The 17445-nt window shown below is 42.2% G+C and overlaps 1 protein-coding gene across 1 annotated transcript in view; it reads right to left on the minus strand.

Moving 5' to 3' along the window:
* Nucleotides 1-17445, minus strand: part of LOC125909993 (aromatase) — a 47001-nt gene that overhangs the window by 19260 nt on the left and 10296 nt on the right. Inside the window, exons 2-3 of the mRNA XM_049613611.1 lie at nt 12763-12913; nt 682-836 (exon numbers count right to left, since the gene is read on the minus strand). Coding sequence (XP_049469568.1) covers nt 682-836; nt 12763-12913 — 306 coding nt within the window. The remainder of the gene's footprint in view (nt 1-681; nt 837-12762; nt 12914-17445) is intronic.

Raw genomic sequence — 17445 nt, forward strand, 5'->3', positions numbered from 1 at the left:
TTCTTTCTTTCTTTCTTTCTTTCTTTCTTTCTTTCTTTCTTTCTTTCTTATTCTTAAAGTTTATTTATTTTTGAGAATGAGCATGTGTGCATGCCTTTGCGTGCATGATGTGCATGAGCACTCAGTGGGTGGTGTAGGGATGGTGGAGAGGGACAGAGAGAGAGAGAATCCCAAGCAGGCTTCCTGCTGTCAGGGTAGAGCCTGAGGGGAGGCTCAGCCCCACAAACTGTGAGATCATGACCTGAGCCCAAATCAAGAGTTGGACACCTAACTGACTGAGCCACCCCTTCCACACTAAATTCTTAATTGAAATGATCCTAAGTGTAGAGCTCTATCTCTTCTTCATGTCTATGAAATTGCTTTGTGCATCAACAGGAAGAACAGAATTTGTGGTGGTTAAAAATGCAGGCTCTGGGGTTGTCTCCTGGGCCACTCTTTATTAATATTGGGACCTTTGGGTAAGTTACTTCACCTATGTAAACTTCAGTTTTCCCATTTGTAAAATGTAGGTGATAAGAGTGTGTACCACATGGGGTTGCTGTGGGATTAAAATATCAAGTGCTTAGAACAGTTCCTACCATATCTTATTATTTCAAAATAAGTGAAGTGGCAAAATTTAAATTCCAAAATAGTGGGCACATTTTTAGACAAAAGAGCAGAATGTAGCCAGCACCTGATTACCTTTTGTAAAGAAAGGTCGAACAGCTTTCCAGAGGGTTGGATTGTTGTTAAATATGATGCCATTTTCATGCATGCCGATGCACTGCAACCCAAGTTTGCTGCCGAATCGGGAGCTGTAGTGACTGTGTTTCATTACATGGAACATACTTGAGGACCTGCAGAGACAGCAAACCTTAGTGTGAATTTGTAAGGGTTAAGAGAACTCATCGTGATGATTTTGATACCAGGTGACTCTCTTAGCAAATGCATGTTGATCTAAATGCAGTGCATTCTAGAATTCGTATTGAATAAACACTTCTGTTAGTGGAAGAACATCCCTCTCCAGTTGAAATACTTCTACCTCCTGACACCCTGCTTGAGCACCACGAAAGATAGAACACATACACACATACACACACACACCATTCTTTATTTCCCTCTTTTCTAATTCCAAGTCATTAAAATACTACCCACAACTGGGATCAGAGCTGCAAGGCTTTGAGAAGCCAAGCCCTCCACTCCACCAGAGGGTCCTGAGAGCCTCCAGCCCCACTCCAGACAGCACCACCCTCTACAGGAGTGAGTCTCGGAATCCAGAGTTCCTGGAATTGCTGATGTCATCTTCATTTGGAACCAGTAGTCTGGCCTTGTACCATCTATCCCCAGAGTCTCTAATCAGGCCTGGACCCTCCGGTGAGTATCATTCTGGGCTTGAAGGACACCTCCTGGTCACTCCAGGCTCTGGGCTTAGCTGGCTGGGCTGGGCCTTGACAGCTATCTGTGGTGGTGACAGCAGCTATCCTGGGGCTCTGCATTCCATCCTGACTCATCAAGGTCTCCAGGGTCACAGAGTTCTCTCAGGATATAGGACATGGTGAGCCATTAGATAGCCCTTGAGGTAGCAGCACTGGGACCTTGCCAACAGGCTTCCCTGAACTTCTCAGCTCCTCCTCACTGTTTTTCCTCCATTCTGCGCCCCCCCCCCCCCCCCCCCCCTCAGTTTTTTTTTTTTTTTTTCAGAATCAAACTATCTTTCTTTTTATTCTTTTTTTTAAATAGGAAATTTATTGTCAAATTGGTTTCCATACAACACCCAGTGCTCATCCCAACAGGTGCCCACCTCAATACCCATAACCCACTTTCTCCTCCCTCCCACCCACCATCAACCCTCAGTTTATTCTCAGTTTTTAAGAGTCTCTTATGGTTTGGCTCCCTCCCTCTCTAACTGTTTTTTTTTTTTTTTCTTCACCTCCCCCATGGTCTTCTGTTAAGTTTCTCAGGATCCACATAAGAGTGAAAACATATGGTATCTGTCTTTCTCTGTATGACTTATTTCACTTAGCATCACACTCTCCAGTTCCATCCACGTTGCTACTAAAGGCCATATTTCATTCTTTCTCATTGCCAAGTAGTATTCTATTGTGTATATAAACCACAATTTCTTTATCCATTCATCAGTTGATGGACATTTTAGGCTCTTTCCACAATTTGGCTATTGTTGAAAGTGCTGCTATGAACATTGGGATACAAGTGCCCCTATGCATCAGTACTCCTGTATCCCTTGGGTAAATTGCTGGAAGTGCTATTGCTGGGTCATAGGGTAGATCTATTTTTAATTTTTTGAGGAAGCTCCACACTGTTTTCCAGACCTGTGCTCAGTTTTAAGGCCTAGGAGGAACTAGGCAGGAGAAAGCAGTTCCTTCTTCCTCTCCCCTCCCCACCATTTCTTCTTCTAGGAGCTGCTCCCTTCCCCCCACATCCCAGGGGTCAATTTGGGCATGATGAGGCACTTAGAGTTATGAAATGTTATAAAATTCTAGCTGAAGAAGTTCTGGAAGCCTGCACACGTGAGGAGAATATTATCTTCTTAGGATAGCAGTACAGAATTCTTCTGCAGGGAGAGACCAACTCACCTTGTTGAGATGTTTTGTTAAGACTGCTTAGAAGTTATCCTGTGGCATTGGAAGGATAAATGGATAATTTAAGTCATTTAATAATCAGCAGGATAAAGGATAAGAGGATAATTGTGCTCTTCAGTATAAATGGTAGGTGGGTTTACTGCAGGGTATACTTGCAGCTAGCAGCATGGGGAGGGAGAGGGAAGAGAGCTGCGATGAATGCTACAGAGTGCAGATTTGGGGAGGAGAGGACTCCTGGATCAGTGCTCAGAAAAAGAAGTCTGCTGGGAATTTATGAAGTTGAGAATTGTGGGGTGGATGGAATAAATTCATTTTTTCATCTGCCAAGAGAGAAATTAAGAAACACTACAAGTGACTGCACTTCCTATGGCAAGGGGCTTTGGCTGGAAAAGAGGTTCATGCAGGGCCCAGAGGGAAACAGGCTAGCTGGACAAAGGCTGAGTGACAGCTGAGGCCGCGGACCACATGGGTCAGAAACTGGAACTCCAACATGGCACGTGCTCATAAGCTAGGTGGCTACCCTTCATATGCTGAGCAGAAGGGCATTACATGAAGACAGGCAGGATAGTGTTTGTTGGAGAATAGAGAAGATAATAAGCAGGACATGTGGTGGCATTTTCATAAATGCCAATATCACATTGTAGGCATAGACCGGACACAAATACCACTCATTTGGAAAAATCAAATGAGATTATCTGAAGGATATGGAAGAAAGTCTGTACAGTGAGGATAAGAGGCAGACAAAACAGTGCAGGAGGTGGGAGTGCAGGCAGCTAGACCCCGAAATTCTCACTGACAGGGGTACATGGTTGTGGTTGAGTGAGTGAGGAAAGAGAGGTCATATGTCAGCCACCTCCGTCCAAAGCCCAGCCTTTCCATACATAAGGCTGGAGCATGCCGCCTCTGAGGCCTGGGGCCCTCAGACATCCCTGTGCTGCTGAGTGGACAATAAGAACACAGAGTACACAGAGGACCACAGAGGCTGTGCTTAGCCCCAAAGTCTCATTTATTGTCCTCTACCTCCCTACGCTAACAAAGCATGTTCCAAGTACATACATTACCCAGACTCCTGTGAGGGGGCATGATAACAGGCTCTTCAGATTACAAGGCCTAGGTCACAGTATTTATATGTGGACGACACGGCCAAATGCAAATTCCCCTTAGTAAATTGTCAGCATAAGCAGATTTACTTCTCTCCATATATATTTTCAGCAACTTCAAAAATTTTCCACTTAAATATACTCAAATTGATAGCCATTTTTCTTGGAGATAGGGAGAAAAGGGGAGCAGGGTTTGGGAATTAAAAAGAGGGGCCAAGTGGTTAGCAGAGAAGGAGTAGAGGTTTTCTGTGGTGCAACTATGGGAGGCAATGAAGAAAGCTGAGGCAGGGTACACTGTCATTAGTCTGACTTTCGGCCATGTTTACTATACTGGAGCCAGGCCATGTATCAATGTAGCTTACCTGTGTATGCTCTGCTGGGGATCACGGGCAGAGCTCAAGTGACATAATCCTTGACTTTGGGTCTTGGGAACTAAACTGCCCAGGTCTGCTAGGTAAGTTGAAATAGACCCCCCAGAGTTTTTTTCACTTAAGGATTATAAGATACCCCATGTCTCTGAGACCAGAGAGGAGTTCAGAGACAGAGATCATAAAATTAGGACTAAACATTTGAGCAGAGGAATCGGAAGAGAATATTATTGCAAGAAAGCAAAATATATTTATAAACATCTGTCTGATACTGCCAAGGGGGGAGAACCTGGGCATTTTCTGGTGTGGGAGAGAGAGAAAGAGAGAAGAGAAAGTAGCAGCATAGTGCCCAATTGTGCAAATTCAAGATACGTAAAATATCATCAGTGCTTTAGACGCCATTATTATTTTTGGTGAACTTAATATTTATACAAGTTTTCATGTGTTCATTGCAACTTTGGTTCTTCCTCCCCACTTCTCCACTGAAATTTTGTTTCTCAGCTGCAAATTCTCCTCCTCTGCAGTGTTTCTGAGCACATAACCCTCAAAGATGGGGAGTGGTGATTATAGTATGTGCACTGGGCTGCAGTGACCATCTTACCACTTGCTTCTCCTTCTTAAAGTTGATACTTGGCTCCTAGAAGGATGAGTGTGCCTTAATTAGGTTGTTCAATTAATGCCTGTGAAAACACATTCCTAAGAAGACATTGGGCCAAAGGCGCTGTGCTCTGGCTGAGTAGTGGGCTAAGTATTAGCCAAACCCTCACATTTGTGATGGTTCCATAGTCCTATTTAAATTTTAAAAGAAAGGCCCTGAAATGATGGAATTGTCAGGAAATTAAAACATAATTATTATATGAATAAATTGTCTACTAGATTATTTCTTTCAAGGAAAAACATCTTATTTTCAAATCAAAACACTCTCTATTAAGTCAAATATTCTCTTGATTTAATTCCAGATATTATTCATCAAATGATCCCAAGTTTTGGACAAGTATTTCTCTTCCAAACAACAAAAATAAAAACAAAAATACAGATGCTTCTCTTTGTATTCCAGGGAATTAATTTGACTGACAAACAGCTAAAATTTTTTCCTGTATATAGAAGTCATGCTTTGAGAGGGCTGAAAAGATTATTAATAGATTTTAGGACTTTAGCTTCTCTCACCTTCCCCTACCTTATTCTGTAAGTACAGCAGAAAGTAAGTAATTTGTATATTCTTTATTCACAAATTTGTATCTAAGAACTTTAAGTGCCTAGAAGTAAAGCAGAGCGCTATTCTTTCCGCTCTGACCCCTAGAGCTGTTATATACTGCTTTAACCACATTAGCATGGCCACTTACTTTGAGAAATTAGTAATCGATTTTTAAAAAAGAAACAAGAAACCCCAAACTTAAACCCAACTAAATGTGCATTACTTAATAAAGAGCTAAGTTTAAAAATAAATGTGTTCTTTAGGGGGCGCCAACATCTCAGTTATTTCGAGTCAGAGGCTCCAACTTGGCAAGGGACAAAGCTGTCAAGACAGAAGTGATACACAGTGAGAGTGAAGAGTGACCGGCTGCCGGTGAGCAATTTAAAACAAGGCCTTTTTTCAAAAGTAGGTTGGCTTTATATAACCAGAATAAATTGGGAAAGTGAAGAAATAAAGTTTGGTGAAGAACTAGGGACTCCAGCCCAGAGCACACAGGGTGGTCACGAAAATAGTAGAGACCATGCTCCAGCCTTGTGGGCCAGCCTATAACACCAGTTGAAGGAGATGTTATATTGACTGGGGGATACACTGAAGAGAGACCAGGTGAGTCCCCAAGCTCAGAAGGGACACTACCCTCAGAAGGGTAGTGTAAATTGCATGGTAACTGGGGTCATTATTTCTTTTTTATTTTTTTTAACGTTTATTTATTTTTGAGAGAGAGACAGAGCATGAGCAGGGGAGGGGCAGAGAGAGAGAGGGAGACACAGAATCTGAAGCAGGCTCCAGGCTCCGAGCTGTCAGCATGGAGTCCGATCTGGGGCTTGAACTCACGTACTGCAAGATCATGACCTGAGCCAAAGTCAGTCACTTAACTGACTGAGCCACCAAGGCGCCCCTGGAGTCATTATTTATTTCCTTCCTTCCTTCCTTCCTTCCTTCCTTCCTTCCTTCCTTCCTTCCTTGAGTATAGTTGACATACAGTGTTACATTAGTTTTTAGGTGTACAACACAGTGATTCAACACATTTATACATTATGCTGTGCTTACCACAGTGTAGCTACCGTCTGTCACCATACAATGCTATTACAATACCAGTACTGTACTCCCTATACTGTACCTTTCATCCTTGTGATTTATTCGTTCCATAATTGGAAGCCTGTTTCTCCCATTCCCCTTCATTGTTCTTCTTTAAACATGACTGAAGTCAAAAGACAGCACCAAAGATGGCAAACCTATTGTCTATTCAAAATGAAAAGTGGCCAGGAAATAAGTTATTAGGTAGTGAAGAGGAAGCCACTTTTCAGTTCTGAATTTAAAGGACTCACATAGGGGATCCTGGATGGCTCAGTTGGTGGAACATGCGACTCTTGATCTCAGGGTTGTGAGTTCAAGACCCATGTTGGGTGTAGAGATTACTTAAAAATACAACCTTCAAAAAAAAAAGGACTCACACATCTGTGGCCAGGTTCAAGAGTGATGAGTACTAGAAATAAATATGGAGGAGAAAATTAATGGAATAATTGGTACCAAACATTTAAAAACACTTGCCCATATAGACCTGTTTTGTGCCCGAGACTTAGTCTCTGTTGATCCCATTACCTTCCCCTTGTCCTTTGCCCCTCTAATATCCTCACATACCCAGCTAAATACTGGAGTCACTGCAAGAGGAAAACAATCTTTATAATAGAGAGATCTGACTGTAACTACCCTACCCAAGTGATCACATTTAGCATCCCTAATAGTGGGACAACTTTTCCTTGTCTCCTGATGTGATGCAATATGAAGTGCCTAGCCCTACCAAGGAAGTATTATTACAAAAATGTTTCACCTGAATGAAACTGAGACATAATTTTCAGTTTAGGGTGTCTAGGTGGCTCACTTGGTTGAGGGTCCAACTTTTGATTTCGGCTCATATCATGATCCCAGGGTTGTGAGATTGAGCACTGTGTAAGGCTCCACGCTGGGTGTGGAGCTTTCTTGGGTCTCTCTCTCTCTCTCTCTCTCTCTCTCTCTTCTCTTTCCACCTCCCTCTCCTGCTCACACTCTATCTCTCTAAAAAAATTCATAATTTTCAGTTTATAAGAAACACAGGGAGTAGAGGACTATGTTAAGTGACATCATAATGTAAAGAGAGAAATTCAGAAATGTGAAATACATTCTATAAGACAGTTGGCCTGGTCTCTTCAAGAGGTCAATGTCATGGGGGCAAGGAATGGGAAGACTGTTCTTTCAACTTCCCTATTCATTTAAACATTTTCTTAATAGAAAGTTGGAAAAAAAATTTTGTTGTCAATCATTAAAATCACTCTCTTCCATGAATCCTCAACTCCCTTGACCCTCTCCTTACTTTGTCATAGTTGCCTGGTAAAATCTTTTACCCCTGGTAAAACCTTACCCCTGGCTAAATCCAACTCTTAGCTTACTCTGTGCTTGTTCCTGGGAGCTGAATGTGGCTGGGAAAACACACACACACACACACACACACACACACACACACACACACTGACAAATCCCAGTTAAATTCAAGTGGGCTCTTAGCGCAGCTGGCAATTCTACTACATTTCCCCAGTCCATTCACACTTACTGTTCTAGATGACTATTAAATCCTGCCTCCTCTCTCCTCAAACATTCTACTTCCCCAGTCTTAGGTATGTATGTATGTATTATGTATGTATGTATGTATGTATGTATTCACTGAGGAAAAAGAAGCAAGAATCTCTGCAAGCTCCAACTACTAGGATCTGTGCTCATATATTCAAACTTCTCAAACTTACTGTGGATGAACTTTCATGTCCCTATTCAACGCCAACTCCACCTGTCACCTGTACCCCCTTTCACATTTCACCTAGCACACCCCTTTCTCTTCCATCAACAATTTTGCTTTATAATCCATCATTGCCATCATAACACACATGTTGTGATTTCTCCTATCTTAACAAAAACTCCTTGGACTATATATCTCTTTATATTTCTTTGTTCCATTTCTCTGCTGCCTTTATGACAAACTCCTTGGAAGAGTTGTCTTCCTCCTGTAGCCTCTAATTCTCTCTCCTCATTCTATACTACAGTGAGACTTTTGCCCTCACCACTCCATTGAAATTGCCAAGGTCACCCATGTTGCTAAATGTTGCTCAAATCTTCTTCCATTAACCTGGCGCTATCTGGCATGTTTGACAATTCCATCCTCTCTGATATACCCTCATCACGTGGCTTTCAGACCACCATACTATCCTGGTTTTCCCTTCTCTGGCTGTCCTTCTCAGCCTCCTTTTCTAGTTTCTAACTGTGGTGGAGGGTCAAAAGACTCAGACCTTCCTTCACAACACCCTACTCAGCTGTACACTGCGCATATCAAGTCAAAATATCCCAAATGGAATCCCAATTTCTCCCCATCCCAAACTTACTCCACCTACCTGAGGTAATGATACCCTCATTCTTCTAGGTATTCAAGGCAAAACACTATGCTACCACCTTAATTCTCACACCCAACATCAATCTCTTAGCACCTTATTGACTTTGCCTTCAAAATATACCTAGAATTTTACTTCTTACCACCTCTACTGCTCTCACACGGACCAGACACCATCATCTCTTGTCTAACTGCCCTCTGTGCATTCATCCTTGTTCCTTTAACACCTAGTCTCAAAGAATGTGGGTAGAATGTGGGTAAAGAAGTCAGGAGTCTGCTGAAACATGAATGAGTTAGATGTGTCACTTTTCTGCTCAAACTCTTCAAAGGCTTCCCATCTCATTGCAGGGTAAAATTCAGAGTTGTTACAATTGCCAGCAAGGCCCAATATTATTGACTGTCTTGATACCTTTCTAGTGTCATCTCCACTATTCTTCCACTAGCCACACCGGTGTCCTTGTTGTTCCTTGAACATTTCAGACAGGCTTCCACCGCAGTGGTTTGCATTTGCTGTTCCTTCTGTCTGGAATGGTTTTCCTCTACCTCTCTGCATGACTCCTTCCCTCACTTCCCTTAAGTCTTTATTCAAATGCTGTCTTCTGAATTAGGCCTGCCTCGACCACCTATTTATAATTGCACTTCCATCCCTGCAACTGGCTGTCCCCTAATTTAGTTTCCTATATAGCACATATCTACCTGAAGATAGTGTGAGCAACTATCTTGGTTTGCTTGGGACTGTCCCAGTTTTAACATTCAAAGTCCCCCATCCTAGAAAACCCCCTTGTTCCAGGCATACCAAGACAGTTGGTCACCCTACTGATACACTCATTTATTGTTGGTATATTAACAATACAACAATATATTTCTCTATGATGGTAGGAATTTTTGGCTGATTTGCTCATGATACCCAGTGTACATAGTTAAGTTCTCAATAAATATTTAATGATTGAATGGGGGGGCAATAATAATTATAAGTTAGGATCATCCAGTGCTTAGTATATAGTAAATTCTCAATAAATGCATGTTAAAAGAATAAATTAATGAATTTCCTATAAATTTACATATGATTAAAACAGATACACAAATACAACCCTAATTAGTATGTTCATTACTATATGACCATAATTAGCATGTTAATTACTAACCCCCTTTATTAATGCCACTCACATTCTTTTTTTTTTTTTTGTATTCATTACAAAAATTGATACATACACACAACATATAGTATCATGGGCAACATCTGTAGACCCTCATTAATTTAGAGCTTACCTGCCTGGGGAATTGTGAGTGCTTTTTCTACGGATGCCCAGATGAACCTTCCCCCAGAGTTCAGAGTTGCTCAGGCAACATCCTGGAAGCACTCAGGCCTGACTCCCCCACCCCCCACCTGACCCCCACCCCCCACCCCCGCCGTGAAATTCTGCAGCCCCCACCACTTCAAGACTATGCTGGTAGGAAAAGTTGGGCCATAATCTCTAGTCAGCTGTAATGACTAGAGATCTCAAACTTTTCAAAAGAAAAAAACCTGGCAAACTATTCAAATAAAAATAAAAATCTTTCTGAGGTCCAATTGGGGTATTTTCAAGAGGCACGGGTAGTTCTGGAAGCGACCTGAAGAGCAGGCGAGGGAAGGAGATGGGGACAAACATGTCCTATTCCTGCAGGGAGCTCAGCCCTTAACAACAAAATTGAGCGCTCGAGGCAATTAAGGAGAACACAAAGACTCCAACCAGTGAAAAGCCGGTTAGGACAGGACGAGAAGAGAAGTGGGAGAGCTGGGGGAGGGGCGGGATGGGTTGTGTGTGCATCTTGAGCATGAATCAGCACCTGAGTTGGTCAGGGTTGCTAAAGTCACTTTCCTCATGAAGACAGCAGAGTGGTCAGATGCCACCCTGCACTGTAACAAGGATCCTACTTCAGGAATGGCTTTGGGCTTCCAGGACTGTATCTGGTGAGCCAAGTATGTAGTATCTAAGAGCCATTTCTGTTTTGGTCCTCTGGGCCCTTGCCACATTCTTCACTCAGGTTCTTATCTGACACTAGCTCAGCACCTGAGCTAGACTAAAGAGTAAGATGTTAAGACAAAAGCACTCCAGCCCTGCTTATTGGCTCCCTTACCCCCAAGGAGAGACCCCTTTGTGCTGGAGGCAGCTTACCTGCTCTCCTGTCTTAGGCTCCGCAGCACACTGGAATGACTTGGGAGCTCTGAACACTACTGGTGCCTGGGTCCCACCCCCAGAGATTCTGAAAGCTGGGGTGTGGCCTGGGCCTTGGGGTTTTTATAAGCTCCCTGTGCAGCCAGGGTGAGGACCACTGCTCTAGATTCTGAGCTGTAGATGGATATCCTTTTGGATAAGTATCCTGCAGGTCCCTTTACTTGTCTGCCAAATAGCGCTGGAAGGCAACTGGCTATGCTGAGGGATGCAAGAGCAGGGCCAAATGGGCCAACGTCCCAAGCAAGCCCCCATCAGTCTCAGGACATGTTGAGACTGTATTCAGTTGCCAAAGTGATTAAAGTATTGGATTTTTTAAATAGTAATTTTAAAAAAAAATTTTTTTTAACGTTTATTTATTTTTGAGACAGAGAGAGACAGAGCATGAATGGGGAAGGGTCAGAGAGAGGGAGACTCAGAATCTGAAACAGGCTCCAGGCTCCAGGCTCTGAGCAGTCAGCACAGAGCCCGACGTGGGGCTCGAACTCACGGACCGCGAGATCGTGACCTGAGCCGAAGTCGACGCCCAACCGACTGAGCCACCCACGTGCCCCAAAGTATTGGATTTTTAAAATGAGAACATATCGGGGTGCCTGGGTGACTCAGTCGGTTAAGTGTCCAACTTTGGCTCAGGTTATATCTCACGGTTCATGGGTTCGAGCCTCATGTTGAACTCTATGCTGACAGCTCAGAGCCTGGAGCCTGCCTCAGATTCTGTGCCTCCCTCTCTCTATCTGCCCCTCCCCTGCTCATGTTCTGTCTCTCTCTCCCTCTCTCAAAAATAAATAAACATTAAAAAAAATTTTTTTAAGTGAGAATGTATCAAATTCACCTAAATTTGGCTGACCAGAGCTCAGTATCCCAAGAGAAGTAAAATCTAAGGATAATTATTGGTCCCCCACTCCCTTCTTTCAGTTATTTGTTTCAAAGAATTGGGCTCAAAGATTACCGTGGTATTTATGAAATGATGTATATCAGCTTGGCTTGAAAAAAATCCATGTGGTTTCCAGAAATGCTTCACTTACCTCTGGGCAATAGTCTGTGTATCTGGACAAATAATTCTAATTCATCGGTAAAACCCTAGTTGGTCTTAGTTCTGGGTAAAGCCCTGTCAGAGAATCTAAAAACTCATTAATGAGATAGTGTTGGCATATAACATTGTTAAATATCTAGTAATAATAGATGAAAGTCTAGTGATATATGCTTTCTTTGAAATTCTCCATGTTCTATGATCAGTGAAAACGAAAACTAGTATTTCACAAAGCTAGTTCTCTATAGTCGATGCCTATTTGGTTAACCCTGGATGAATTCAATGCTAAATTTATCCAGAGAATATAACAAACCATTTTTTTTAAATAGGCAATATTCCTGAATTTTTTTAAGATCACTCAGCTGAGATACTGGCACACAGTCGTAAATAGAATCAGAGCATATGAATAGCATTTTTTTCTACTCTTTATCCTGCTAGAGGTGCTCAGTAGCCTACTATTAGAAGCACATTAGCAAATTGGTACTGATTTCTTTCTCTCAGGTGTTTTGTTTTGTTTTAAATGCTTACTTATAGAGAGAAGAGCAAAATCTTAGGAAAGCAGAGAAGATAATGCCTCTCCCTAAAGTATGTTTTATCAAACCCAAATCATCTGGAGAGAAATTTTGAATAGTTTCCCACCTTTCCAGAGTGCTTTATCTGTGTACCTCTGGCGTTAGGCAAAACCCAATTATTTCACTTGTATATAGTGATAGATTTTCACCTGGGAATTGCCCACCTCCATTTCAGTATCAAAAACATACCCTTAGAAACAAAGGATCAAGATATCAAAATAAGTTTGCTTGTTACTTAATAGGAAAAAATGCAGCTTTAGTTTTAAAAATATGTCTCCAATTCTTAACAGACTTACTTGCTAATAATGAGTGTTTCCTCTCCACATATCCAGACTCTCATGAATTCTCCATACATCTTGTTGTAATAGTTACAGGCACTGCCAATCCCCATCCACAGGAACCTGCAGTGGGAAATGAGGGGCCCAATTCCCATGCAATAGCCAGGACCTAGGAAAGGGAAAAGATCACATTCAGAATTTTAGCAACACCAGAAAGAGCAACTGCTTTATGTTACTGCTATTCTTGTTCTTTAATATCTAAATGCTCTTTTACATCTTCTGATGTGTATCTGTGAATCACTAAAAACCCAAATAAGCTTAACATGTGAAAACAGTAGTTCAGTGCCTATACCATGCTAGTTCCATTTGATCTTAATTCAGTCTGAATGAACCAGGGTATGTGTCTACTATTTTCTCACCATGTTAAGCAGTATCAGTGAGTTTCAAATGCAAGTCAGTCAGTCCATCTATTTACAAGCATGGAAGTCAGGACATGTGACAAGCTGACAGGTCTATTTGGCTGCCGAGTTTTGTCTGAAAACTTTTGGTTTGGATCCCCAGCTGACAGAATGGGAGGCTTAACATGAGTTTGTAGTTTTGGTGTAATTTTTTTTAATGCTTATTTATTTTTGAGAGAGAGATCGAGCATGGGAGGGGCAGAGAAAGAGCGAGACAGGGAATCTGAGGCAGGCTCTGCTCTGACAATGTGGGGCTTGGACTCATGAACTGTGAGATCATGACCTGAGCCAAAGTCGGACACTTAACCAGCTGAGCCAGCTGAGCCACCCAGGCACCCCTGGTGTAATCTTTTTAACTGACAGACATGGTCTGCAAAGATAATATTCAAACAGAGAATATCCATTTCTTTTTTGTTTACCTTCAAAAAGGACTCAGTTTAAGAAAAGAATCCTGAGCTAAATCTCATAGGTAATGAATCTGATCAATGTCTAGATTAGAATTTGAGTCCAGTGATGTGGTTTTACTCAAGAGCAGTAACTTCTCATGTCCTTGCTTATGTAGACAATGGCAGAACTGTAAAGAACATAAATCCAGTAAAAACTGGGGAATTTGCTGCTGCCTAGACCAGAGAACAAACTTGCTAGCTTGATTTTACTGGTGGTGGTAAAATGTTAGACAGAAATTTTTCGGAATGGTTTTTGTGAAGTAGTAGCTTTTCTAAATCTTTCTCCTTTACTTTCATTCTGTCAGTAAAATATGAAGCTGCCATGCACAACTGTATGGTGCATGTTCTCACTCCAGGGGCAAGAGTTGTGTAAATAATCTAGATAATCTAAGCTTTTGCTTGAGTCATCTAAATTGCATGTTTAGTCCCAAATTCGGCAAATAAGATTTAGTCCATAACTTTGCAATACCTGGGTTAATGGGAATAAGACTGTCAGCTTTTTTTTTTTTTCTTTAAAGTGAAGGTCTTGGGCATTATATGTAGAACCAAAACATTTTCAAAGGGTTCTTCTTAATCTTATGATTGTTCCAATAACACTGAATTATAAGTAGATGATTGGCTTTATATTAAAATAATTTCATTAAATTCTTCAAAAGATTAAAATGAGCAAATGTGAATATGTATTTCCTTAGAATGTCATCAGATATACAGATCTCTAATCAATTAAGCTGTGCATAATAACAAACTATTTTGCTGGCTATTTATAGCTTGAAACATTGTAGATGTTTAATAAATGTTTCCTGGGTGAATTGTTTAAAATTCTTTTAAATGTTTATTTGCGAGAGAGAGAGAGAGAGAGAGAGAGAGAGAGAGAGCGCACAAGCAGGGGAGGGGCAGAGAGAGAGGGAGACACAGAATCTGAAGCAGGCTCCAGGCTCTGAGCTGTCAGCACAGAGCCTGATGTGGGGCTCAAACCCACCAACCATGAGATCATGACCTGAGCCAAAGTCGGATGCTTAACCCACTGAGCCATCCAGGAGCCCCTGCTGGGTGAATTTTTAAAGTTATTTAGAGATGTGTGTATAATATGAAGGATGAAGTTTTAAACGTGATCCTCATTTAGAGTATTTTAGGTTGTATTTACATTTTGATAAAAATGGAAACATATCACTTTATCATGTACATTTAGTCCATAGGAGGTCAAACATCTGGCTATTTGGGAATAGCCTTATTTGACAAACATTTACTTACATAATATGCTAGGCCCATGAAAACCAAAGGCATACAAATGAAAGGCTGAACTCTTTACTTTTTATCTAAAAGTTTGGCGCCATATAGAAGGTCTTACTATTGGGGAACCACCATTCAAGTTTAAAATATGACAGTGCAGATCTCTATCCACTAAAAAAGGGAGATTCGATGAACTTTGCTTAGGTTGAAAACCTGGGTGTTCTAACCAGAAAAGAATCCAAGTTTGGGGTCCCTGCTGACTAATCACATGTCAGCTTAATTCATCCAACAAACACTTACTGAGACCCTACTAGGTATAGACACTAGCTACAGGTTATGGACAGGAGATGCTGTGATAAGGAGAGGAGAGTATGTGGGCGGGGTGGGGGGGGGGGAAGTACTATACCAAATAATTACAACACAATGTGAGCCTTTCATTTATATGTATATCTTATACCCTCCAGCTGAGAAAAGGATGCTTTAGGAGGGGAGAAACTTTGGTAGGATATTGGGTAAATATTCTGGTTGCATCCACATTAAGCGGCTCTCTGCTTCTTAGATTTGAGAATGCGTATCTAGGCATGCTGCAATTGTGGGAGCCTCTTTCATGCCCAAAGAGGAGCAATAAATACTGCACTGCATTTTTGTGCAGAAACAGCCTCTGGGAAGCCAACAGCTGGGATCTCTCACCCACTGTCCTGATCAAGAAGCTGTTGCATTCCATGCTGGGTATATGCCCTAGAGAAACTTGTGCACGTGAATGTTCATAGCAGCACTGTTCACGATATCCCCAAAATGGAGACACCCAAAGATCCACCAACAGTAGCATCAGTAATTAAACCATGAAATGTTTGTGTGACTGGATACCATATGCACTGTAGCTGCATGTTGCAATGTGGATGAATCTTACAAACATAATATTGAGCAAAAGAAGCAATATAGAAGTAATGTCGGACTTGATTGCTAAAGCATTTAACACCAGGCAAAAATTAATCTGTATGGTTTGGGGATATGAAATTAGGTAGCAAAACATGAAAAAGCAAGAAAGTGGTTGTCACAAAATAGAAGAATGTTTACTGCTGGGGATGAGAGAGGGGGTATGAGTGAAAAGGCACAAGAGAAGTTTCTGGGATGCTGCTAACATCCTGTTTCTTGTCCTGGACTGTGATGACATAGCTATTTTACCTTTCTGTGAAGTTGTTTTTTAGTGGGAGTTAGGGGAATGTGTGGCCACGTCCTTTTTGCAGTGCCGCCTCCGGGGATGTGGTTCCTAAGTCAGAGAGAGGCTCTATGCGAGAGAAACCATGTGCAAGGTTGGGGATGGCTATGTGCCCGCGGGGAAAGGAGAGCTGCCAGGGGCCAGGTAACTGTGGGTCCTGGGCAGAGATTGGTGAACTTGGGGCAGTTTCCCAGAACTGACACTTAACAAAACCCCCAGGTAGGAATGACTCTGTCCTCCCCAGACTCCCATAGCTCTCGCAGTACTAAGTCACCTGCCTGTTGGTGCATAGTCCTGGCTCTGAACACAGCAGGGCCTTTCAGGGAACGTGGATCAAGGAACTTAGCTCTGAGTCTTATTTTCATCACTTACTAGCTGTGTACCATCTACCCTCTAATCTCAGTTTTTTCATCTGCAAAATGGGCATAAACACACCTACCTCACCACAATGCTGTGAGGAGCACAGGAGAAAATGAATATGACACTCCTTTGTAAATTGTAACTGACTTAAGGGCTTGTGTGTGGGGCAGGGGCAAGAGGGGAAGAGGAACAGAGGGGCAGAGGGAAAGGGGCAGAGGGAGAGAGAAAGAATCAAGCAGGCTCCACACTCAGTGGGGAGCCTGATGTGGGGCTCAATGCCACAACGCTGGCATCATGTCAGACACAATGGACTGAGCCACGTAGGCATTCCTGACTTGAGGGCTTTTAAATCATTTTACCTTCTTCATTCCCTTTGGCTTTCCCTGACCCTGAGCTTCTCCCAAACCTGTAAAACTAAGAGCGCAGAGAACCAGTGATTCAAGGAAACTGACAAAAGGAGTTCAGAAGTACTGGTTAGGAAGAACCACCCTGACAAAGCCAATTGTCTCCCCTTTCCTCCCCCAGCCAGGAACCAGGGACCTTAGTCTGTGCCACCAGAGCCCACATTTTCAAAGGGAGAGCATGGGACCACAAGGTCCCTGGCTAGCAAAATGATCATCAACCTGGGATTCAGGAATTCTTGGTTGCCTCCCTGCCACCCATCCCACCTCCCACTTTCTTTCAAGCCGAGATGCTGACAAATCATTTCCTTTCTCTGGGTTTTAACCCCTCACCTGTAAAACAAGGAGTTTGAACTCTATTGTTTCTTATACTTGTCATGATGGTTTGCTTGGGCAAGGCAGTTCATTTCTCTGGGGCTCAGTTTCCCCTTCTGTCAAATGAAAGGGTTCGGAGTCATAACCATGGCTCTCAATCCCGATTGCTCGTGAAAAATCACCTGGGAAGATTTTTTTCTTAAATATCCACATGGGGATCCTGCCTCAGATGTGGCTGAGAACCATAGTACTATGCGATCTAACTATCAGTG

The sequence above is a fragment of the Panthera uncia genome (assembly GCF_023721935.1).
Source record: "Panthera uncia isolate 11264 chromosome B3 unlocalized genomic scaffold, Puncia_PCG_1.0 HiC_scaffold_1, whole genome shotgun sequence".
Classification (NCBI taxonomy): domain Eukaryota; kingdom Metazoa; phylum Chordata; class Mammalia; order Carnivora; family Felidae; genus Panthera; species Panthera uncia.